Source organism: Oncorhynchus masou, chromosome 12 (genome assembly GCF_036934945.1).
Source record: "Oncorhynchus masou masou isolate Uvic2021 chromosome 12, UVic_Omas_1.1, whole genome shotgun sequence".
NCBI lineage: Eukaryota > Metazoa > Chordata > Actinopteri > Salmoniformes > Salmonidae > Oncorhynchus > Oncorhynchus masou.
Window position 1 is genome coordinate 18,116,212 of NC_088223.1, and position 23,857 is coordinate 18,140,068.

The 23,857-nt window shown below is 43.5% G+C and overlaps 2 protein-coding genes across 2 annotated transcripts; both read right to left on the reverse strand.

Annotated features, from left to right (window-relative positions):
* Positions 1 to 378: 378 nt before the first annotated feature.
* Positions 379 to 9,981, reverse strand: LOC135549634 (RNA-binding protein 24-like). The gene is made up of 4 exons (XM_064979784.1): positions 9,506 to 9,981; positions 8,526 to 8,649; positions 8,014 to 8,068; positions 379 to 1,683 (listed from the first exon to the last, which is right to left on the reverse strand). Exons 1-4 carry the CDS (start codon positions 9,671 to 9,673, stop codon positions 1,332 to 1,334), a joined length of 699 nt encoding a protein of 232 aa, XP_064835856.1. The 5' UTR covers positions 9,674 to 9,981; the 3' UTR covers positions 379 to 1,331.
* Positions 9,982 to 14,578: 4,597 nt separating this feature from the next.
* Positions 14,579 to 16,846, reverse strand: stmnd1 (stathmin domain containing 1). Its single transcript, XM_064979290.1, has 5 exons — positions 16,637 to 16,846; positions 16,166 to 16,304; positions 15,938 to 16,068; positions 15,442 to 15,573; positions 14,579 to 14,908 (listed from the first exon to the last, which is right to left on the reverse strand). The coding sequence occupies exons 1-5, from the start codon at positions 16,703 to 16,705 to the stop codon at positions 14,579 to 14,581; spliced, it is 801 nt and encodes a 266-aa protein (XP_064835362.1). The 5' UTR covers positions 16,706 to 16,846.
* Positions 16,847 to 23,857: the final 7,011 nt, after the last annotated feature.

Genomic DNA, 23,857 nt, shown 5'->3' on the forward strand with positions numbered 1-23,857 from the left:
CACTTTCCAGACCCACAGAAAGGAGCCCTGGAGTTGGGGTGTGTAGTCTGGGTGGAGGAGGAGTTGGTGAGGCTGTGAGGAGTGGGTACAGGACAAGGCCTAGGGGGGGTTGGTTAGGGTTAGGATAGGAGGGCAGTGTATGTACCTGACACCAGCCCAGCCAGCCAGCTCTAGGACAGAGGTGGAAATGCTGACAGGGCCAGGCAGACAGACAGGCAGGCAGGCCAGAGGGGCCAGTTCCCAAATGGGCCCAGGGATTAAAATGTGACAGCTCAACAAATAAGCACAAGTGATGCGTTCTTTCCAGAGTGATCCATCTGTGTGGCGCTGGGCTAACTGTCCCACCCCCTCCCCACCCGCAGCTGCTCCCCCCCCTCTTTCACTCTGACTAGATCCCATTGCACAGAGCCAGAGGGGAACACGACTGAGCCCTTTGTCCTTTACCACTATGTACACAACTGTGTGTGTGCGTAATGTATGTGTTTGAGAGTAACTGATTTGGTGCTTCTCATTGTCTGAAAACCTTCCTTTCGGAGTTGCCGTCATATTGTTTGTGATGCCCTTTGAAGAGTTGATGAGTAGATGGCATTTTTGGTTATTCCTGCAGCTTTTTTGTCTCCTGGTGAACTGTTTGCTTTGCATAGGTCAAGATACAGAGTCAAAAAAGGGACAATCAGCATCAGGAAGATATGTTCTTAACGCGTGACAAGACTTTCACCTTTTCTCCACAGTTATTTCAGCTCCTCCCTGACACACAGAGGTTGTCTTTACTAACACACTGGAAACTGGTCCATTTCCCTGATTATCACAACATTTACTTCAATGCACTTGAAAAAGACAGAACGACAAGAGTCCTCGAAATGTGATAATAAATATATGTTATAAGGGCTTCAGAACACAAAACACTTTGGGACATGCCTAAGTGTCCCGTAAAGAGAACGCTCTCTCTCTTCTATGTTAATGACAGCAATGGAACCTACGGTCATGTTTTACACCAAGCTTAGTCGTTGCATTTATCTTCTATAAATAAATACTCTACTACAATTATAATAGTAATAATTATATTAATAACAACAATAATAATCATAAGGATATATCCACCTTACTTTGTTCTGTGAATTGGTAACGTTTACTCATTTTTTTTGCGTGTGGGGGGTTAAGTACAGCAAGTTGGAAAGCTACTGTATGGAGCTCCCACCTCACCACCACCATCTTAACGACTCCGTCACTTAACAACACGGCCCCTCTCTCTTCCTCCTCCTCCTTTCCTCTGCACAGCCAATCAGCCGTGGGCCTCCCATCCTCCTCGTGTCCAATGGCTGCAGTGGCTGCTATTGCATGCGATCAGCTTGCAGTTGCTGAGGCTGGTACTGACCGAAAGCTGCGGCTGCAGCGACGGCTGATCCCGGTGCGGCCGTAGGCAGGGGCTGCTGAACGTAGCCGTAACCGGCCGCAGTTATGTATCCGGCCGCTACAGGGGAGGCAGCGTAGGGATACTGCTCGTAGGCGGCAGCAGCGCTAGCCGCCACGGCGGCGGAATACTGTGCGTAGGCGGCTCCAGTGTAGTCGATGTATGGTGAGGAACCGGTGGAGGCAGAGGCTGCACTGGGCTGCATGGCATGGGGAATGACCATGGTGCTTGGCTGCATGAAGGCCTGAGGGTACACATAGTGAGCAGGGATCCTACAGGACAGAGACAGACAGGGAGTTAGAAATAACAGACCTGGCCTTACAAAGCCACTGACAGACAGCAGCAAACCCAAAGTTTGACAGCAGAACCAAACGCAACCAACCCAACCACACTGCGGCCAAGCGCCCCCCAACACATCAACACACCAGTCAATAACACCACGGAGATGCCTGCAAGTAGCTATTAGAGATATAGGGTTGCTAAAATAGAGATCTCTCTGTGGGATAAAAAAAATGGGTTGGTGAGAGGTGTTCAAAGCTCAGAGGGGTTTTGTCCTCTGATAAGGGATAGGAAGACATTTTGGGTTTTCAGTGACCCATTGATGCCGTCATGGAGAGACAATCCAGAGATGGCGAGAAGAGAGAACTTGGTTTGTGTGTGCTTGGTCACATGTGGATTTGGCCATGGTGCCAGTCCTAGTTGGGATGGGATAGGGAACCGCAGAGGGGAGGGAGGCTCACAGGCAGCGCTGGGAGGAAGGGAGGGGGAGAGGACATGAGATGAGGGGGGCATTGTGAAAATGTCACTGCCACTTTGACAGCTGGACAGTTTTCAAAAAGGACACTGCTGGCTGTTTCCCCCTCTGTGCTTAGACAAAGAGCCCCGGGCCGGGCGCTAGGCTAGCTGCACTCAGAGGGACGTTTTCATTAAATAAGCAATCAGGAACAATGAGCACATTCAGCCCTTCGTGACATATCCCGGCCGTGAGGCTCGGCTCGCTAGGCTCTCTAGCGCTATCTGCGAGCATGATGATGGTCGTTTGGGAAAGTTACACTATTGTTTTGGTGGAGGAAACCTTGATGGGGAAATCACAAATGACATTCCTCAAAAATACTAAACTAGTGTTAATTGGAGTCAAGTTTATGATTCAGTAAGAGAAGACTGAGTAACCTAATCAGTGTTATGACAATGATTTGACAATCACTTTTATATTGACTTACCACCATTTGTCAGTGTTGGGTTTCAATGAGTTGTGGTCTGGTGTGGATTTGTAATGGTCTGGAATGATGCGCATGGTGTGATGTTATCAACAGGTCATTCAAATCTCTTCAGAAACAACCTAACAATTGATCGGACCAAATAAATACTGACATCAATCAAGCCAATAAGAAACGAGATGGAGAGCGGAATCTTTTGTAGAGTCAAACAGTTTGGAATCTGGATTGGAGAAACCAAAGACAAGATCTATCGTGGCAACCCTATTGTCAGCACTCCACTATCCAACCAATCACATCTCAAAACACTGGCCCCAATGAGGAAACAGGAAAAAAACAACAGCAATTCTACAAGAAAAAGACGTCAAAGACAAAAAATTCAAAACAGTCCACATGGATAACCAACACAGCACAAACACTCACTGAAAGAAACAAAAAGAAAAGAATAAATACATTAAAAGAAAGAAAAATAAAAGATCAAGTACAGCTCTATCATTCAGGGGTCAGGGGCGCTCCTATGACATCACGTTCTTGGCAGATGCCTCAGCCTGGCCTGCTGGCACGCTGCTGTCTCAGCACAGTGTTACAGTCACAATACAAGGTGGACACACACACACTGGACAATGCACAACAAAACAAAACGTAACACACACACACAGGATGTACACGGACATAACAAACGTGTACACACACATGGGCCACTACAAAGAAAAACTCTCTCAAACACTCAAACACACGCGCAAAGGATGGTTTCACAACAAAACGACAAAATGCAGTGTCCACCGAAAAGCACATGTCAAAGCTGACCATTGTTGTGCCTCCCCATTACTAGCTATAACAAGATATGGGATGCATCCCCACAGGGTCAAAAGCAGTGCACTATACAGGTAATAAGGTACCATTCAGGATGGAAGCATGATGTCAAAAGTTGGATCAAACAGGTATTTTGAAATGCTGTTCATCTCTTTTCAGAAAAATGATTATTTCTCACAGTATGGTGGGAAAACGATTATTTCTCACAGTATGGGGGGAAAACGCTTATTTCTCACAGTATGGTGGGAAAACGATTATTTCTCACAGTATGGTGGGAAAACGATTATTTCTTACAGTATGGGGGGAAAACGATTATTTCTTACAGTATGGGGGAAAACGATTATTTCTTACAGTATGGGGGAAAACGATTATTTCTTACAGTATGGGGGAAAACGATTATTTCTCACAGTATGGGGGAAAAACGATTATTTCTCACAGTATGGGGGAAAACGATTATTTCTCACAGTATGGGGGAAAAACGATTATTTCTCACAGTATGGGGGAAAACGATTATTTCTCACAGTATGGGGGAAAACGATTATTTCTCACAGTATGGGGGGAAAACAATTATTTCTTACAGTATGGGGGAAAACGATTATTTCTTACAGTATGGGGGGAAAACGATTATTTCTTACAGTATGGGGGAAAACGATTATTTCTTACAGTATGGGGGAAAACGATTATTTCTCACAGTATGGGGGAAAACGATTATTTCTTACAGTATGGGGGAAAACGATTATTTCTTACAGTATGGGGGAAAACGATTATTTCTTACAGTATGGGGGAAAACGATTATTTCTCACAGTATGGGGGAAAACGATTATTTCTCACAGTATGGGGGAAAACGATTATTTCTCACAGTATGGGGGAAAACGATTATTTCTTACAGTATGGGGGAAAACGATTATTTCTTACAGTATGGGGAAAAATGGCACAAAAAGAAGCTCTTTCATACCACATAAAATATGTTATGCAGTGTTACAACACACAAGAAAGGTGCTTCTGTTTAATAGCACTATATTTGCAATTGTAGAGAATGAAATGACAGCATTGAACTGGTATGTTTAAATGATGGTGAATTTTATTTTATTTAACTAGGCAAGTCAATTAAGAACAAATTCTTATTTACAATGACGGCCTATCCCGGCCAAACCCTAACCCGGACGACACTGGGCCAATTGTGCGTCACCTGTGGGACTCACAAATACGGCCGGTTGTGATAGATCCTGGAATCGAACCATGGTCTTCAGTGAAGCCTCGAGCACTGAGATGCAGTGCCTTAGACCGATGCACCAGTCAGGAGCCCAAGAAACATGATGTTGTTGGAAATAAAGGTTGCATTCTAAATGGCACGCTATTATTCCCTTTCCACCAGCCCATAGGGATCTGGTCAACAGTAGTGCACTATACAGGGGATTGGGTATCACTTGGGATGCATCCAAAGTATGAAGAAGACAGAGATGTTAAAATGGCCCATGATTGTTGGCCTGCATTAGACTGTTTGAAGCAATCACTGCCCAAGAGTTTCATCCCAATGTTATTTTTCCATAAATATATAGCAAAGTGCCAATAAGTTCTACACAAGTACGGTTTCCATAAGTAGTCATGACGACATTCCTGTAATGTGGATCTGGTCTCAGACATGCTCTTTGTTGCCTGGCCTCATGTATGATTGACAGGAGAGGCTGAAGGCTGGGCCCCAGCTATTTTCTGCTTGCCTGTCATCTTACTGTGGTATGTTCCCACCCCTAGAACTCATCTGGGCTCATATCCCACCCTACCTTTATTTGCTTCCTCTATCTTGTCCTTCTCCCTCTCCCTTTCGTAATCTCATTCAACATTAGACTACTACAACCTGTTTCTCAATCTCCAACAGCATAAACCTCTTATATGTTGGTAAATGCTGTGTCACCTAACAAACAAAACACACACACATCTGCCTGGATTCACTTCCGTAACGGTGTTGCTCATGGGAAGCACTGGCTACCCTCTGACTCCCATCTAAGTGCCCTCGTTTCCCTAGAGATACAAGCAAGGTTAAAAATACTAGGGTTTCTGTGTGTCTCAATGCTCTGTGTAAATATATTATCTTTCTGTCTGGAACGTTGCGGTCGGTAAAGTTCAAGGCTAAATAAAGGTCTGTTTCAATCACATGTCAGATGGGTGACATCTTCGACCAGAGGGGGAAGAGTGGAGGGGTGGCGGGGCGTTTAGCAGTACACACCTGTTGCTCTCCGACACATTAGAACCATTGGGATTCTGTTGCATCAGGAGCTGAGGAACAGCCAGTCATGCTACAGATACATGTGAGAAGCGTAGAGGGGCGACATGGTGCTATAATAATAACAATGGATCTGGTTGCTACAGCCTCAAACAGTAGCCTGATCCCAGACCTGTACGTACTGCCGTTTACCTAGTACCCATCAGAGGAGGCTGGTGGAAGGAGCTATAGGAGGATAGGCTCATTGTAATGGCTTGGTTTGAGACTTATACCTAGTGGTGTGATAGCCATGGAGCTGGTTGCTACCCTCCCACAGCTGTGCCCATCGATGTCTGCGTCCCAATGGCACCCTTTTCCCTATATAGATTGCCTTTTCATCAGGGCCCTAGTAGTGATCTATACAGGGAATAGTGTGCCATTTGGGACAAATCCTTTGTCTGCAGCCTTGGGCCTTCTACATGTGTTGGAAAGCACAGGTGGCACATAGGTGGCACTGTCTGGATGTGTCTGTGGCCCTTTAAACCCCCCTGGGGCCTCCAGCCTCCATGTGTCCGGGCCTGCTGTTTTTAAAGAGTGTCCCATCCCATCATGACGGAGCGAGCCCCAGACCCCCTGCCCAGCCCCCGCCCCGCTACCAGTGCAGGCTTCATGCGACTGCAGCGTCAGCACTCCAGCCTTTGTGAGGCACAATGGAGAAGCTTGTTTTCCTTAACGCCGCAGGCCCATGTGATGAAAGCTTGTTCAGAGGCTGTGGCATCCAGACATTTGTTTGTGTCACAGTAGAGACTCTGGTGCACTGCTCTACCACTGGACTGGACTACACACGAAAGGACACACACAAGAGAACATGTGTGCGCACACATACAATAGTTTCGTCAGACAAATACAAACAAACACACATTAATAGGTGTTCTGCTTCAACTAAACTACTAGCCTTGGATGACTTTCCCTCCTCTGTCACCAGTGTCCTGTAAGGGATAAGGTTAGTGACTACTGTCAATTTAGTCTAGTCATGGACCTCTCACTGTTCTCTTCTTTGTCTTCTCTGAATGAGAAACAGCAGCTCTCCTGAGAGTCGGCCCTGAAGTATACCATATACGGATAGATAGATGAGAGGGAGAGAAAATAAGAGAGAATGAGAGTAAGAAGAGACAAATACCATGTGGCACATGCCCTTGGTGGATTGAGAAAGAGGGAGAGAGAGAATAAGCAAATCCTGGGAAATACTCCATTCTGGGTGAGTTTGAGAGGTTAGGTGTTAATGCAAGAGAATGAATAACACCAAGGTCCTAGAAATGTCTTGCTGTGAGCTGTTGGTGGTTTTGGTAGGTTTGGGTTGGAGTAGGGGTGACAGGGGAATAATGAAAAAGCACACAGAAAACCATCCCTCACTCCAACACATAGAACATAATGTTACCAAAGAAAAACTAAACCACAAGCTACAACACGAAAGCATCAAATCAAATAAAGACATTTTAAAAAGACTTTGCTCCCCCTGGCAAAGTCAACACTCTTCCATAAAATCGGGAAAGAACATCCCAAATATCATCAAACTAACTTTTTTTGGTCATTAAATAGACAGCACGCGGTTTAGCTATGAACACCACTTCATAACAGTAAAAATAAAGTAAAAAGCACACAAAGCTCTAATTGCTATTCAAAATAAGTTAAAACTCAAAACCAAAATTAAAAACCAACATACATGCATCTATAATCACCATTTGAGCTTGTTTGTGTGCATTTGAAATGACAGGTAATTCCCTGGTCTGATCTGTGACATGCCCACAGAACTAATCCTGAAAACACCAGTTATCTTAACCTGTATCGAGCCTGTCGGACCAGAGAGAGATAGATAACATTGAGTCATTGAGGCTCTAACTTTCCATTAGTTGTACTCAACACACACACACACACACACACATGCATGCACATGCATGCACACACGCTCATACTATGAACACACTTTCTCTTTCACTCACACAAACCTTACATTGATATGGTGGTCAACTTTGTAGTCAGTGATAAAAAGAAAGAGGACTTGTGAAACTGTTTTTTTTCTCAACATAATTATCATGCACTGTAATCATGTAAGTATGGAGAAAAACAGGACGAAGCACAAAACAATTCCATAAACAGATTATATAAACATACATGTCATTGTATGAACATGTCTAACAATGCCAGACTTTCACCAAATGAGGGACATCACTGTTAATATATTATAAATAACAGATTCAGTGAGGTAACTCGAGTGAGGTTTCATATAGCTTTTCACTGATAAGGTAATTTGTTAATGTATACTCATCAACACCCAACCATCCCCTCAACACACACAAAGAAGCATCAGTACTTACCCATAAGGCCTTTGGATAAAGGCAGGATGGATTTGTGGAACACCAAAAGTGAAACCTGGATGGAGATGAGGTATGGTCAAATTAATTAATGATCTTATTCATGTCATTGTGAGTGCCAAATGGCACCCTATTGCCTTTTTAGTGCCCTACTTTTGACCAGGACCCATAGTAGTGCATTATATAGGGAATAGGGTGCCATTTGGGATGCAAGTCATTCAGTTCATTCTAGACACATCGGGACATCCTGAATCATGTATTGAACACATTAAATTTGACATATTTAAGATTAATAAGCCTTGGAATCATCATGGAAGATTTCTGCACCAGGCATGATTTACGAGGAAAAAATGTGTACGATATGGAAATAAAAATAAGATGAGACCTAGGGCATGTTCTATAGAACAAACAGCCTCAATGTGTTCAGAACATTACCATACAGAACCGGTACTGTTGCTTCCTACTGAGTTAAGTATACTTCCCCTATAGGTATCTCTCTATGTGACTGTGTTTACCTGGCTGCATCACCCGTGGCTTGGCCCCCAGGTACGCCAGGTTGACGTTGGCCTTCCTGCCGTCGATGATGGGGTTTGGATCTTTACAGGCCCTGTCCGCAGCCGAACGGTCCTCCATCGTCACCTGCAGGGACACACAGAGAGGGGTGAGAGAGCACAGGTAAGAAGTGGTGAAGAAGAAGTGTGAGGGGTTGGTAAACATGTACGATAAAGACTCACCAATGTTAATATTCATTAGCTAAAGGGAGGCAAATATTAGAGAAAATATGGATATCACACACAACCCGACTGTCAGTCAATATTTTGAAAATAAAGACTTATAGTAAGTTGAGATCTTTGGTCTTGGGTAGGCTCTAAGCGCCTGATGAGTTATTTCCTTGTTTTCCAGAGTAGAAGCCAGATATAACGCCATCTCTGACCATAGATACTCATCCATTCAAAGTAATTGGACAAGTTTACCTGTGACTATAAGTATGTTGAGAGTAATGACTATGTAAGAGTTTTTGGTGCTGTAATATGGTATTTTTCAAATAACCAGAGGAAAACCTCTCAACTCATCAAATACTACAGGCTAATATTTCACATAAATGTGCTTAAAACTAAATGGCTGCAAGGAGGGAGGTACCATGACAGTAAACCCGTTTTATAGTAGCCCATCTGTCTCGTATTAATGCTCATAGACATTGACATGAGGTTCTGCTCATCCTCTTCCCAAAACTCATCTTTTGAACATGTTAGCGCGGAACAGTGCGCGTGTGCGCCCATCGGTTGTTTTCAATGATAGAACGCTTCAAGCTGAAAACACAAGCCTACTTATGAAAAACTTAAAATATTATGAAATAGGCCAACAGTAGCCTAACCAACACCCACTTTAACGATCACGTGTGATTTATTGCCATTTGAAATAATGCAGGCCTTAGACAGACACTTGCACTTTGTGTAGGAAAGTTATGAAGAATAAATACTATATTGATACTTACGAATCCATACCCCCTGGACTTGCCGGTCTGTCGGTCGGTAATCACGACTGCTTCTTCAATTTCTCCAAACACTTCAAAATATTTCCTGAGACTGGAATCCGTGGTGTGGTATGGAAGACCCCCTACAAAAACCTTCGTGTATGTCGTGTCCTTCTGCGTGGTGTGCATCTTCACCAATATTTCAGTGCAAAATAGTGTAAACAGAAACAATCAAAAATATAGTGCAATGTTTCCTTATCAGCTCGTTACGTTATTTATTAGTATTGCTATAAAAACGAACAATAAGACATTTACCACTGGAGAGGCTTCAGGGAAATATCACAAACTCGACAAAAATCAAGATTCGAGGTAGATTATGTTTCGACACTTAAAAGAGATATGGAGCGGATTGTCCAAGCAATCGTCAGGTGTTTGCAACTCTTCTTCGTAACTGTCGTGACAAACTAAATATGTTTCGGACCCATTCCTAAAAGTGCTTCCCATAACTCCACCCAGTTCCAAGCCTGAGGGCGGTACTGTGCGTGCATTGCTGCCCGCCCACATGCTCCCCTACACGCTCCAGCAAACAGCTGGGAAGCGGGCACAATTAAAGATCCATGCCTGCTTAGTGGTGATGAAGAATAGACCATATTACCTACCACATGTTAAACCACCAGGAAAGTTATGGTCATTCGGTTTTTCATACCCCTAAAATTATATTTTCTTACAACAGTTGTATAGACTAGTGCTCACGGCAAGGTTTCGGCTACTTAATAACCCACAGTGTCACACACAAGACCCCATTATACTCCATGAAGATATAACTTAAAAAATGAAGGTCTTGGTTCTCTTCCTGTCCCAGGGGATACCTGGCAGCAGGTGGTCGGGTCAGAGAAGGCCCATTACGCATAGAGAGGAGACAGACAGTGGTCAGCCCAGGGACGCCTGTGTTTTAGTGGCAGCAGCAGTTCAGCATGACCAATGCAGACAGGTGTAATCTCTGGGCCTCAAATTTCCTTGTAGAATAATGCAGTAGAGTGTTAGATTATATTTTGGACTATGATACACGCGATGCTGCTAAAATGATTATGCACAATGGGTAGGGACATAAATGTTTAGTTTTCTGGGCCCCTAATGTCTCATAGGAGGCCACTGATGACTGGACTGTTTTAAAACGTGTTTAGGAGTGACTTCAGCCGGGTGATGATGGAATTTATAATAACTTTTTTAGGTGGACTTGAAGGGAAGAGCGGTATGTGCGTAAATACGCGGCCAGGGCAATTGGGCACGCGCCCCGTGCAGGATCTGTCTATGAAAGATCATATCTTCAGATTATTTTTCAAATAGGCTACTTATGCTTGTGATTATATACATCATACAAATATTAAGTTAAATTGTATATTTTAGTACAGCAGTGCCTTGAGGTCAGATGAATGTCAACTTGTGTGTCTTGTAGTGCCTGTGATAACTAAAATAGGCCTAATAACAACTATAATACTTTGTAAACTTTGTAAAACTGTTGACTTTTGTCTTTCATGATTGAATGTGGAAAATTGTGATTCTCCCTCCTGTTTTCCACGACAACTGTTCTGTAACGTTATACTGAGAAATCTGATACGGAACTATTGTCTAAATCCTTCATATGGTTCCACCTCTGTGGACTAAGACAGCCATGGAGACACGCAGCCTACATAGGCCCTAATACTGGTATGTGCCTGGTTGCTTGTAGCCTACAGTAATATTTTGAGTTGCAAATTTGATGTGGCTGGCTAGCTGTCATAATTGTCATCTCCTCCATCACCGGAATGCAGTAGCGTGAATTGCCACTGGACTCTTCTGTACCAAAAAAATGTCATCGCCCTCTGCTTGGTCACTATTCCCTGCCGCAACCTGATAGAGCGACATTTCTGTATCTCGGTGGATCAGATACTATTTTATTCATGCGTGCTCACGCGCCCTGAGCAGAGCCGCCGCATAGTGGTCCGTTTCAGGTTTCAGCGGCCACACAATGAAGATACCATCGAGTTGCGTCCCCTTGTTGTCTCCGTTCGCGTGCAACATGCCGACTAATCAGAATCCCCTTACATGTTGGCTAACAAAACGTAGCTACAGGGTCTCTGGTAAATCCTCATCAATGGTTATCCCTAAATCCCTTATGTGCATATCTTTGATGTGTATAGGCCTATAGCATACATTTATAGGCTATAACATTGGGAGTGTGCCAAATGAGCCCTGTTAAATTAAATACATAGCCTATATACTGTAGTATAGAGATATCCTTTAACGCAATGAATGCTATGTGAGTATGTAACTAACTAAATAAAAAATTGTGGAATTCCATTACAAATTCCATTCAGCATTCCACTTCAAGTTCACCATCCTTGACTATCAGGATGGGCTTCCAACTTCATTAAACAAGGGAGTGTTAGGAGGATGGTCATGTTTAGAAAATGTAAAAGTCATATGTAACCTGACATGTGATCAGACCTTGTAATTTTGGGAACTGAGATTAGATTTTTCACCAGTTGAAAAACACAGCAAACCTGTCAACCATATAACACCCAAAAGGCAATGATGGGTCATTTGGGAACAGTCCAACTAAGGTCGCAAGGGCTTAGTTTGCAGAAGATCTAGGTGCTGCTGTAGGCCCTCCTTGGTTGGGGACAGAAGCACCAGATCATCAGCAAACAGTAGACATTTGACTTCAGATTTTAGTAGGGTGAGGCCGGGGGCTGCAAACTGTTCTAGTGCCCTCGCCAATTCATTGACATATTTGTTGAAGAGGGTGGGGCTTAAACTGCATCCCTGCCTCACCCCCTCGGCCCTGTGGAAAGAAATGTGTTTTTTGCCCATTTTAACCACACACTTGTTTGTGTACATGGATTTTATAATGTTGTATGTTTTTCCCCCCAACACCACTTTCCATCAATTTGTAGAGCATACCCGTATGCGAAATTGAGTCAAAAGCTTTTTTGAAACCAACAAAGCATGAGAAACTTTGCCTTTGTTTTGGTTTATTTGTTTGTCAGTTAGTGTTCTGTATATTTTACAATACCATCAACCCCACAGGCCTTTTTGTGTTGGAGGGTTTGTATTTTGTCCTGTAGTTCATTCAATGTAATTTAAGAATCCAGTGGGTTCTGGTAGTCTTTAATAGTTGATTCCAAGATTTGTATTTGATCATGTATATTTGTTATAAAGCCAAAAAGATTGGATAAGTGGTTTATCCATACATCTCCATTTTGGATAGATAACTGTTTGTGTTGTTTGTTTAGAGTTTTCCAATTTTCCCAGAAGTTGTTTGATTCTATGGATTCTTAAAGTACATTGAGCTGATTTCTGATGTGCTGTTCCTTCTTTTTCTATGTTGTATATCTGTATTGTTTTAGTGATTCACCATAGTGAAGGCGTAGGCTCAGGTTTTCTGGGTCTCTGTTTTTGATTGGACAGGTTTCTCAATTTCTTTCTTTGGTTTATGCATTCTTAATCAAACCATTTGTCATTGTTGTTAATTTTCTTAGGTTATGTGCTTGAAATGTTTTAATTTGATAGGAAAGCTGAGAGGTCAAATATACTGTTTAGGTTTTCTACTGCCAAGTTTACACCTTCACTATTACAGTGAAACCTGTTGTCCAGGAAATTGTCTGGAAGGGATTGACTTTGTTGCCTAATTGTTTTTTGGTAGATTTCCACACTATTTTCCTTTCTTCCCCCAAAAAATGTTTACCCCTTTTTCTACCCAATTGGTAGTTACAGTCTTGTCTCATCGCTACAACTCCAGTACGGACTCGGTAGAGGCGAAGGTTGAGAGCCGTGCATCCTTCGAGACACAACCCAACAAAGCCGCACTGCTTCTTTGACACAATGTCCACTTAACCCTCAAGCCAGCCACACCAATGTGTCAGAGGAGACACCGTACACCATGTCAGCGTGCACTGCCAAATGAGTCTCCCGGTCGCGGTCGGCTGCAACAGAGCCTGGACTCGAACCCAAAATCTCTAGTGGCACAGCTAGTACTGTGATGTAGTGTCTTAGACCACTGCGCCACTCGGAAGGCCATCTATAGCATTTCTTAATATTATTCAGTTCCTTTGGCTTTGATGCCTAATGATTGAGCAGTTCAAGTAGTGTGATTTTGCTGTGATCTGATAGGGGTGTCAGAGGACAGACTGTGGGTTGAGGTCAGTGATAAAGTAGTCTACAGTACTACTGCCAAGAGTGAGCTATAGGTGTACCTACCTTAGGAGTCCCCTCAAAGCCTAACATTGACTATGTACATATCCAGCATCCGACAGAGCTGCAGGAGTCGTGATCCATTTTTGTTGGTTATGTTGTCATAGTTGTATCTAAGGGGGCATATGGGGTAGGGAATGCTGTCACCTCCAGGTAGGTGTTTGCCCCCCTGTGTGCTGAGGGTGTCGGGTTCTTGACTCTCTCATTTCAATTGCTTATTTACATTAGGGACAGATACAATGAATGTCCGACCATCCTATGCATTACACCACCACACAGAAGCTTACAATAATTCCCAGTGCTTGTCCCCAAATTAACATTAAAGTAATAAAACCTACTTTTTAGACAGTATAGTGAAAACACCAAGATACTCTAACATATGATAATGACACCAAAGACTTTCTGCAAGTGAACTATAATGAACAGTGCTGAAGAAGTAATTTAATTCCATGGAAACACCGCCATCTTGTGTCTAAAACAGCTTTCAACTCAACGTTCACCATTAGGGGGGGGCTTTTTTAAATTAATGGAAAATAAATATCTTCATGATTTCAATTTCAAATAATAATATTGCCCACCTTTATACAGTATGATTTTGCATCGTAAAATAAACCCTCAGAGATCTCTTCTCTTTATACCACATACTTCAAACAAGTCTTAGAAACAGACTGTATGCACATACACTTGGCTCTTTTGTATACAAAAACACAAATAGACATCACTGATCTCTCTCTCCCTCACCTCACCTGCCCACTCTTCCTCTAATTCCCCCTGCACCATCTCTCTATGCTCTCCCTCCCTCTCCCTCCTTCTCAGATACACTGGGCTCCAATAGACAGATAAGGTGCTCCCAGCCAAGTGCTAGAATTGCTCCTCAGCTTGTTCAGTCTGTTGAAATGTGGAGTCATTCTCCATCTCAAGAGAGGCTGAGAGAAGCTGCCCACTGAGCCCACTTATGACTCCCTCTCCCCCGTCCTCCCTGACCCCTCCACTCCCTCCTCCTTGAGTCTGAGTTGGATCTGGATCCAGTGGCTCCTGCTGGATCCCTCTTGGGCTGGGTGGGGTCTCAGGGGCATCAGGGGCGTGGAGGACCTCCACAGGGCTGACTACGTCCCCCTCTCCGGTTATTAATGCAGCTTCTGGGTCATGGACACCAGCTGATTTAGGCATCAGGTTCACGTTCAGCTCCTCCTTGTTGAGATGAGAGAGAGAAAAAAAAAATATTCAAGATACACACACACACACAGGTCATATTCAAGGTACACAGGTCATATTCAAGATACACACACAGGTCATATTCAAGATATACACACAGGTCGTATTCAAGATACACACACAGGTCATATTCAAGATATACACACAGGTCATATTCAAGGTACACAGGTCATATTCAAGATACACACACACACACACAGGTCATATTCAAGGTACACAGGTCATATTCAAGATACACACACAGGTCATATTCAAGGTACAGAGGTCATATTCAAGGTACACAGGTCAAATCCAAGATACACACACAGGTCATATTCAAGATAAACACTCAGGTCATATTCAAGATACACTCACAGGTCATATTCAAGATACTCACACAGGTCATATTCAAGATACACAAGTCATATTCAAGGCAGATATAGTTCAAGTTGGTCCCCATTTAACCTCCTAAACTCAGTTTTCCCTTATTCCCCTCACATTCATATTTTTCATAATTTCATAATTCTCACCTTCCGTTCCTCCTCCGTCTGTCTCATCCTCTCCTCCATGTCCACTTGGATGGTGACAGACTGGTCCCTCTTGCCCTTCAGAGACTCCAGGTGAGGGGTAGGCCGACGTTTGGGTGTCTCTCTGTCATCAATCTGACCGTACACACACAGCAATTAAACCATGAGTTACACACTCCAACAACACATATTAGGTAAACACTCATATACTGTAGTTAATTTGTAAATAACTCATAAAATATAATCTCTTCAATAGAGAGTGACTGTCATTGGTATATTGACATAGTCAATCAGTTCTGCACTCACTTCCATAAGATGACAGCAGTTTTATAAATAACCAGGAAACTAATCAAGAGACTATCCAACCAGGCCGCAGTCTTATGATGACAAGAGATTATGGAACTCCTCCTCTCACCTGATTCTGACGCCACCATAGAGGGTGAGACAACATGAAGCTACACATTGCTCTGCCCCACCATTAGACCTGACCGGTACCCACCATGATGTTGTATGCCTCGCCGCTGGCCCTCTCCCTGGGCTGGGCGATGATGCCTTGGCTCAGAAGCTGTTCCAGGATCTCACTGGACCTGGGTCTCTCACCACTCTCCTGGGCCAGGCCAGGAATGTGGGCTGAGTGGGAGACACACACAAATAGGTCTCTGACGAGTACAAGATACACAGACTCTCTCACACACACCACCACCACACACACACACCGACCTCTTACCTGCCAGTGGTGATAGTTTCCTGGGTACAGCCCCCAGTAAGGTGGGAACCTCACCAGTGTCCAGGACCACTCCACTGTCTGTGGTTAACTTTGACACTGCAGAGTCGCCCCTACAGCCTTGTTTACTCACTGTGTCATCCTGTTGGGAGAATTACATTTCAAACTCAAATGCATAGTGTCTTAGGTGTTTTGACAGGTGCAATAATACAAAGTGTATCATATTTATTTCTAGATCAAGTCACCAAATAGTTTGACTAAAAAGAAAGACTGCCACTAGGCTATCAGTAGGCCCCCCGCAAATCAAATAAGGGAATCAATTGAGAGGAAAAGTGCTCTGACGCGCATCAACGCCGGATGTGTGCCATTCCATTCCAAAAGTCTTCCACTTTGCCTTCTGTATTACACATGTTCATAACATTGTTATTACAGTTTTTAAATAGGAATCGAAATTAGGAACTGCAGGCAGCGTACCTCTCCTCCGTCCAACTCGCTTGATCTCATGGGCTCGACCACCGTGAACCTGGAGGTGCCGCATCCCATATTTACTTTCAAGAGAACAGTGTTCGGCTAGAAGTTTTCTTTTTGATATACCATTAATAGAGCATTTCGCGGGATATTAACGCAAAGGGAACCTCTCAATCAGTCGCATTCCTTCACACTTTCCAAGATAGCGCGACCCATGTCGCCATGGACTCTGCGTTACCATGGGCCGTTGCTACAATAAATCTGACCTGGTTAAAGAGGTGACACCCCCTGGACAGTCAGTAGGTGTCCGGGTACACTCAATCAATTGTCCACCAAGTAAGTCCAATTCCAAATGGTTTTTGGCTTGTAGTGGCCCCTGTGCAAGCAGGTTTTGGCACCAACCCAATCTATTGACTTGAAATTGAAAACATAAACACAAGAAAAAATACTTCACAAAATAAAAATGTGTAATATATGCTCTGTTATTGGTGTAATACACAACATAGATATAATATAGCTTGCATCAGCGACTTCACCCATGCCCAGAGAGACAGGTGGCAACATTCTAATTCCCAAAGGAGCTGAGAGGAGAGAGCAGGGCCAGGGGCTCCTGTGCTGAAGTGTTGGCAGTGAATATGCGGAGCTCTTAGCCTCCAGGCTGTCCCCCAGGGTGAACAGGTTCATATGCACGGTCTCCAGGGTCTTCCTGTATATTCGGTTACAGATAGACAATACCCAGTTATCAAGCATTTAAATATGTTATGTTGTTGATATAGTCAAGATAACTTTTTTCCAAGACAAAAAGGATCATGTCTTTCATACCCATAACAACAAGGAGGCAATATTGAGGTGTGTGTGGTGTTGCTGTCATAGAAAAGTTAGGTGTCATATGTTCACACTGTTAGATCCAGAGAAGGTATGTTTTCACAGATTCATTTGTCATCTTCACTACTGTGAGAGATAACTCACTGAGAGAGGAGGAGTTTCTTCTGCAGGCCAAAAGTGTTCTTCCTCAGGTTCTTGGTCTCCTGCAGAAGAGCAATGTGGGGATGGAGGGGAAGCACTGGGTTAGGGCAGTCACACATACATACTGACAACAAACAATTAACATTGTATTGTTAACATGAAACTGTTATAGGATGAGAGAAAGCAGGTGACAGACAGACGCATAGATAGACAGACAGACAGACAGACAGACAGACAGACAGACAGACCTGGTCCATGCAGAGCTCGTAGTTGGCCCTCTGGGCCAGGACGTCCAGCCGGGTGTGGGCCAGCTGCTGCTCAGAGCCAGAGCTCATGATCTGTCTCTCCACCTTCTGCATATCCTTGACCAGGACCACCACTGTCTCCTTCACCTGGGGACAGGTTAAAAGGTCAGTTACAGGTCAGTCAATTTATCTCATTAGTATCACTATTCACCAAGCACAATGGCAATTGTGAATTGTTTACATTGATAAACTATGACTATCATTTTCTACAGTGTGTTTTGCATAAATCTTATGTAGAACTCTTTAGGTCTCTGTAAGGCTTACACAACAGTGTGAATATTGTCAGAAATGCCAAGAGATCACTAGGCAGGTCGCACCTGGATGGCAGATGAGTGAGCAACATGGCTCGGACCAGGACAGCTGAACACTAACCTTCTGTTTCTCCCACTCTCGGGCATCCCTGGTGGCGCTCAGCTCATTCAGCCTCTTCCTCAGGCCGAAGACAATGGCACAGCGCTGGGTCTCCAGAACCTTCATCAGCTACACCAACAGTGATACACACAGCGAGTCATACAGCGAGACATACAGGAATGACACAGACATGTTTGCCAAACATAACATACATAGTCTGTACCAGTTTTTCTGTCAATCTCTTACCAAATAAGACACTGATATAGCGTTGAATGCAGTTCATGTACATACAGTCAACAAAAGGAGGAGCATACAAAACTATGTTCCAGCCTGTACTATACCTTGGAGATTCCCACGGAAGGAAGAGCAGTCCAGGACCAGTTTCTGTGCTGTCTGCTTCAGTCTTTTGCAGTAAGCAACCACTGATCATAGGTCAGAGTTCAGGGAAAGAGGATGGAGAGAGGGTTTATCATATAAATCGCTAAAGTAGTGAAACTCTCCGGCTTTTCGTTTCACCTCCAACTAGACTAAAACATTTTGGGTAGGACAATATGAACCGAGGAACAAATGTTCATGCTCATTGTTTGATTGATCTATTGATTGATTAACTCACCCCTTGACGATGTGGCACGGTTGGTACTTGAAGCCCAGGTTGGGCGACTGGAGGTCAAAGGTCAGACAGTGTTCGTTGAGCTTCACAGATTGTCCCTTGTCCATGTGGTGGGACAACATTTGGGTGAGCACGTCCTTCAGAGAGCTACAGGTAGAGTGAGGATATAATGCATTCAAATACAGTCAGATCAGGTGAACAATGTGTAAATGCAGCCAATAATTTGAACAACTATCACAGTTGGGCTGTCTGTGTAAGCACAGCAATAGATAGCAATCTAGATATGCCTATGGAACCGATTTGAAACAGTTGAGATAAAGACTTTACAATCTGCAAATAATTAATTAATGTCATTGGAATACTTGCAAAAAAAACGGGACAAGCATTGGTGCGTTTTACTATCCAAGACTCATCACAACAGCAGCCTATGGGCCCTGGTCAAAAGTAGTGTACTAAATAGGGAATAGGGGGCCAGTCTCTGACCAGAGGTTGTCCAGGACCAGGTGGATCTTCTGCTGAATCAGGTGGATGATCTCCTCAGCCAGCTCCACCTCCAGCTTCAGCTCAGCATCCACTTCATCATCTGTGGACCAGATTCCCTATTCTACATGATCACCAATCACCTGGTTCTACACAACACATTGAAATCTGAACACCGCACACTCCCTCAGCACCTGCCTGTACAGGACCTTCTCCTGCAGACAGCGCTCAGCGATCGCCTTCACCTGGAAACACCCAACAACCATGAAATCAGTTTAAATCGCACACATGACAAGAGAGGGTCATTTACAGTCATGAAGGGTGAGCAGCAACATTTAGAATGTCCCGAGTCATGGGAATGTAGTATCTGTGGACCAGATTCCCTATTCTACATGATCACCAATCACCTGGTTCTACACAACACTTCAAAATCTGAACATCATCAGATGTTGGTTGCATCTCTATGCCTGTGTTTAGACAGGCAGACCAATTCTGCTATTTTTTTCTCTAATTGGTCTTTTGACCAATCAGATCAGCTCTGAAAAAGATCTGATGTGAAATGATCTGATGTTATTGGTCAAAAGACCAATTAGTGGAAAAAAATATCAGAATTGGGCTGCCTGTGTAAACACAGACAGTGTCTCCTCATCTGTTCTAAAGGTATCAAGGGCAGTGAAGTGTGTCTCGTGTGTCCCAACTGTTCTCCCTCGCCCTGCATACACCCTGAATCCACTCTACCTTCACTAAGGCAGCCATCTCCTGGTCTACTCTTGCAATGCTACCAGCTGATTGTCTCTGCCAGGGCCCTAGCTCCTCTACGCGGTAGGTCAGGTGGTTCTTCGTGCTCCAGCGGATCTAAGCCAGGGGAAGGAGTGGACATTGCATTCCTGGATCTGATGTTTTGTCAGCACAACCCTCAGACCTGAGTTTTCACCCCCAGATTGTGAGGTGTGCAAGGATTTATTCCAATACACTGAAAAGAGAGCAGTAGGGTTCCTCTAAAATAGCTGGGGGTCACAACGTGCCACAATGTGTTACCTGAGTGGTAGCATCTCCACGTGCGCAGTGAAGATCCTGGTTGATCTGATAGGTTAAGGCCCTCTGCAGCTCAGACCTATTTGTGACCAGATTGCTGTTGAAGGACCAATCTGGTTGGGTGTACCTGGGTCAAGGCTTCAGAAAACTTGATTTCATGCCTGTAGATGCCTGTAGAAGAATTAATAGAGTATAAAATATCTTTCATTTTTCAAATTCTGACAAATAGATCATTATTGACTTGTAGAAGGTTTCAGTTTTAAGCAGTTTTCTGTATTTTTTGTGTGATTTGGACCTGGCTTCAAAATTTCCACTAAAGTGAAATAATACCTTATTTCCCATCTGAGATTTCACAGTCAGTGCCTAAAATGATAAGTAGCCTTTACGAACAAGTACTACATTATTAATTTAAAATTATGAAAATTATAGAGGTATAAAGCAAAGAGCTTGAAAGTTGAGTAGCTTGTTAGCGAAGACAAAAGTGAAATGTGTCAGACTTCGAAACTCTTCAGAAAGACTTGGAACCCTCAGTCGAAACACTTCCATTTCTGACATCACAGTATACATCTTGTAGAATGTTTAAAACAGAATTCAAAACAACATCAAGAAGACACCCATTGACCTTTAACGTTTAAACCCGTTAACCCTTTCAGGGCCCTATTGAGCACACCGCCATGTAGTTCACATATTTACGTATTTGCAGTTATAATCAGGAATTCTGTCAGCAATGTAGAGTAGAGGCATTTAGCACATAACGTTTATGTTAAAATCTCACAGACTATAACCATGCCCATTATACCTCTCTACCAAGCAAAAAGGCAGTAACTGCTCATAATGTGGAACTGAGAAAAATTGGTTAAACAGTAATCATGTTGCAGTTACTGCTAACATGACCCCCATTTTCTCCAAAACACAATAGAGGCATGATACTTATCCACATGATTAAGCATGTATTTAAATGTAATAAAAATTACATGAACTAATTTTCAACCAAATTAGCAATTACTGCCTTTTTGTTTGGTAGGGCAGTATAGTACTTTGTAAAAGCAACAATTGGGCTAAATATTGGATGAATAAAACTTGAAAACAATGCATTCATGAGACAAAAGGGACCCACTAAATCAGATTGCGTATTTTATATGTGTTAATACCTGTGTTAAAATCTATTTAAGATTTCTCTGTTTTTGGTACGATGTACCCAATGACTACTGAAAACTTGCTATGTCCTCATTGTGATTTTACAGATGTGTTTCATACGTCTTATTTATACACTTTTGTAATATTTATGAAATGCATATTGATATACACTGCTCAAAAAAATAAAGGGAACACTAAAATAACACATCCTAGATCTGAATTAATGAAATATTCTTATTAAATACTTTTTTCTTTACATAGTTGAATGTGCTGACAACAAAATCACACAAAAATTATCAATGGAAATCAAATTTATCAACCCATGGAGGTCTGGATTTGGAGTCACACTCAAAATTAAAGTGGAAAACCACACTACAGGCTGATCCAACTTTGATGTAATGTCCTTAAAACAAGTCAAAATGAGGCTCAGTAGTGAGTGTGGCCTCCACGTGCCTGTATGACCTCCCTACAATGCTTGGGCATGCTCCTGACGAGGTGGCGGATGGTCTCCTGAGGGATCTCCTCCCAGACCTGGACGAAAGCATCCGCCAACTCCTGGACAGTCTGTGGTGCAACATGGCGTTGGTGGATGGAGCGAGACATGATGTCCCAGATGTGCTCAATTGGATTCAGGTCTGGGGAACGGGCGGGCCAGTCCATAGCATCAATGCCTTCCTCTTGCAGGAACTGCTGACACACTCCAGCCACATGAGGTCCAGCATTGTCTTGCATTAGGAGGAACCCAGGGCCAACCGCACCAGCATATGGTCTCACAAGGGGTCTGAGGATCTCATCTCGGTACCTAATGGCAGTCAGGCTACCTCTGGCGAGCACATGGAGGGCTGTGCGGCCCCCCAAAGAAATGCCACCCCACACCATGACTGACCCACCGCCAAACCGGTCATGCTGGAGGATGTTGCAGGCAGCAGAACGTTCTCCACGGCGTCTCCAGACTATCACGTCTGTCACATGTGCTCAGTGTGAACCTGCTTTCATCTGTGAAGAGCACAGGGCGCCAGTAGCGAATTTGCCAATCTTGGTGTTCTCTGGCAAATGCCAAATGTCCTGCACGGTGTTGGGCTGTAAGCACAACCCCCACCTGTGGACGTCGGGCCCTCATACCACCCTCATGAAGTCTGTTTCTGACCGTTTGAGCAGACACATGCACACATGCATATGCACACCTCCATGCTCTGGACACTACGCTGACAGACACAGCAAACCTTCTTGCCACAGCTCGCATTGATGTGCCATCCTGGATGAGCTGCACTACCTGAGCCACTTGTCTCGGTTGTAGACTCCGTCTCATGCTACCACTAGAGTGAAAGCACCGCCAGCATTCAAAAGTGACCAAAACATCAGCCAGGAAGCATAGGAACTGAGAAGTGGTCTGTGGTCACCACCTGCAGAACCACTCCTTTATTGGGGGTGTCTTGCTAATTGTCTATTATTTCCACCTGTTGTCTATTCCATTTGCACAACAGCATATGAAATTTATTGTCAATCGGTGTTACTTCCTAAGTGGACAGTTTGATTTCACAGAAGTGTGATTGACTTGGAGTTACATTGTGTTGTTTAATTAAGTGTTCCCTTTATTTTTTTGAGCAGTGTATTTGGTAGCACTTATTTATTTTTCCCTTTAACCCCATTCGATGTGCAGAACGGATGTGGGAGGGGCTAGGTATACATAAGGGTGCAAATTTGTAAAAATTCACAAAAGCTCTGACGAAGACCGTGAGGCTGATACGTAAGCTTATTAAATATCAGTGATGCTACCAAGAGCAGTGTGCGGTTTCCTTCATCTTGTTCAATTGTTGCCATGCACCTGCAAATTAGATTGCTCAGATGTGCGAGTGCCTTTTGAATTTTTTATCATGTGTTAATACCTACCAAAAACAGAGATTTATACATGATCAAAACTTCACACCAAGGTAAGCCTACACAAAACACAGCCTTGATTTTTAAGTGTTTCTAAAAAACCCCTGTGGGAAACCAGTGGTGTAAAGTACTTAAGTAAAAATACTTTATTACTAAAGTCATGGGGGGGGGGGGGGGGGTGTATCTGTACGTTACTATTTATATAAATATTTAAATATTTGTACTTATCCCTTGATACTTTGGTATATTTAAAACCAAATATTTTTAGACTTTTCCTCAAGTAGTATTTTACTGGGTGACTTTCACTTGAGTGTCACGACTTCCACCGATGTCGGTTCTTCTCCTTATTCGGGCGGCGCTCGGCGGTCGACGTCGCCGGTCTTCTAGCCACCGCCGATCCACTTTTCATTTTCCATTGGTTTTGTCTTTGTTTCCCACACATCGCCCAATTTTTCCGTTTTTGAT

What these genes read in the sequence shown, in the direction of transcription:
- LOC135549634 (XM_064979784.1), bottom strand. Translation starts at nt 9,673, where the DNA reads ATGCACACCACGCAGAAGGACACGACATACACGAAGGTTTTTGTAGGG. An exon ending in AGTCCAGGGGGTATGGATTC is followed by an intron (nt 8,650 to 9,505) that starts GTAAGTATCAAT and finishes GTGTCCCTGCAG; the next exon opens with GTGACGATGGAGGACCGTTC. An exon ending in TTTATCCAAAGGCCTTATGG is followed by an intron (nt 1,684 to 8,013) that starts GTAAGTACTGAT and finishes TCTGTCCTGTAG; the next exon opens with GATCCCTGCTCACTATGTGT.
- stmnd1 (XM_064979290.1), bottom strand. Translation starts at nt 16,705, where the DNA reads ATGGGATGCGGCACCTCCAGGTTCACGGTGGTCGAGCCCATGAGATCA. An exon ending in GAAACTATCACCACTGGCAG is followed by an intron (nt 16,069 to 16,165) that starts GTAAGAGGTCGG and finishes TCTCCCACTCAG; the next exon opens with CCCACATTCCTGGCCTGGCC. An exon ending in AGACGGAGGAGGAACGGAAG is followed by an intron (nt 14,909 to 15,441) that starts GTGAGAATTATG and finishes CATCTCAACAAG; the next exon opens with GAGGAGCTGAACGTGAACCT.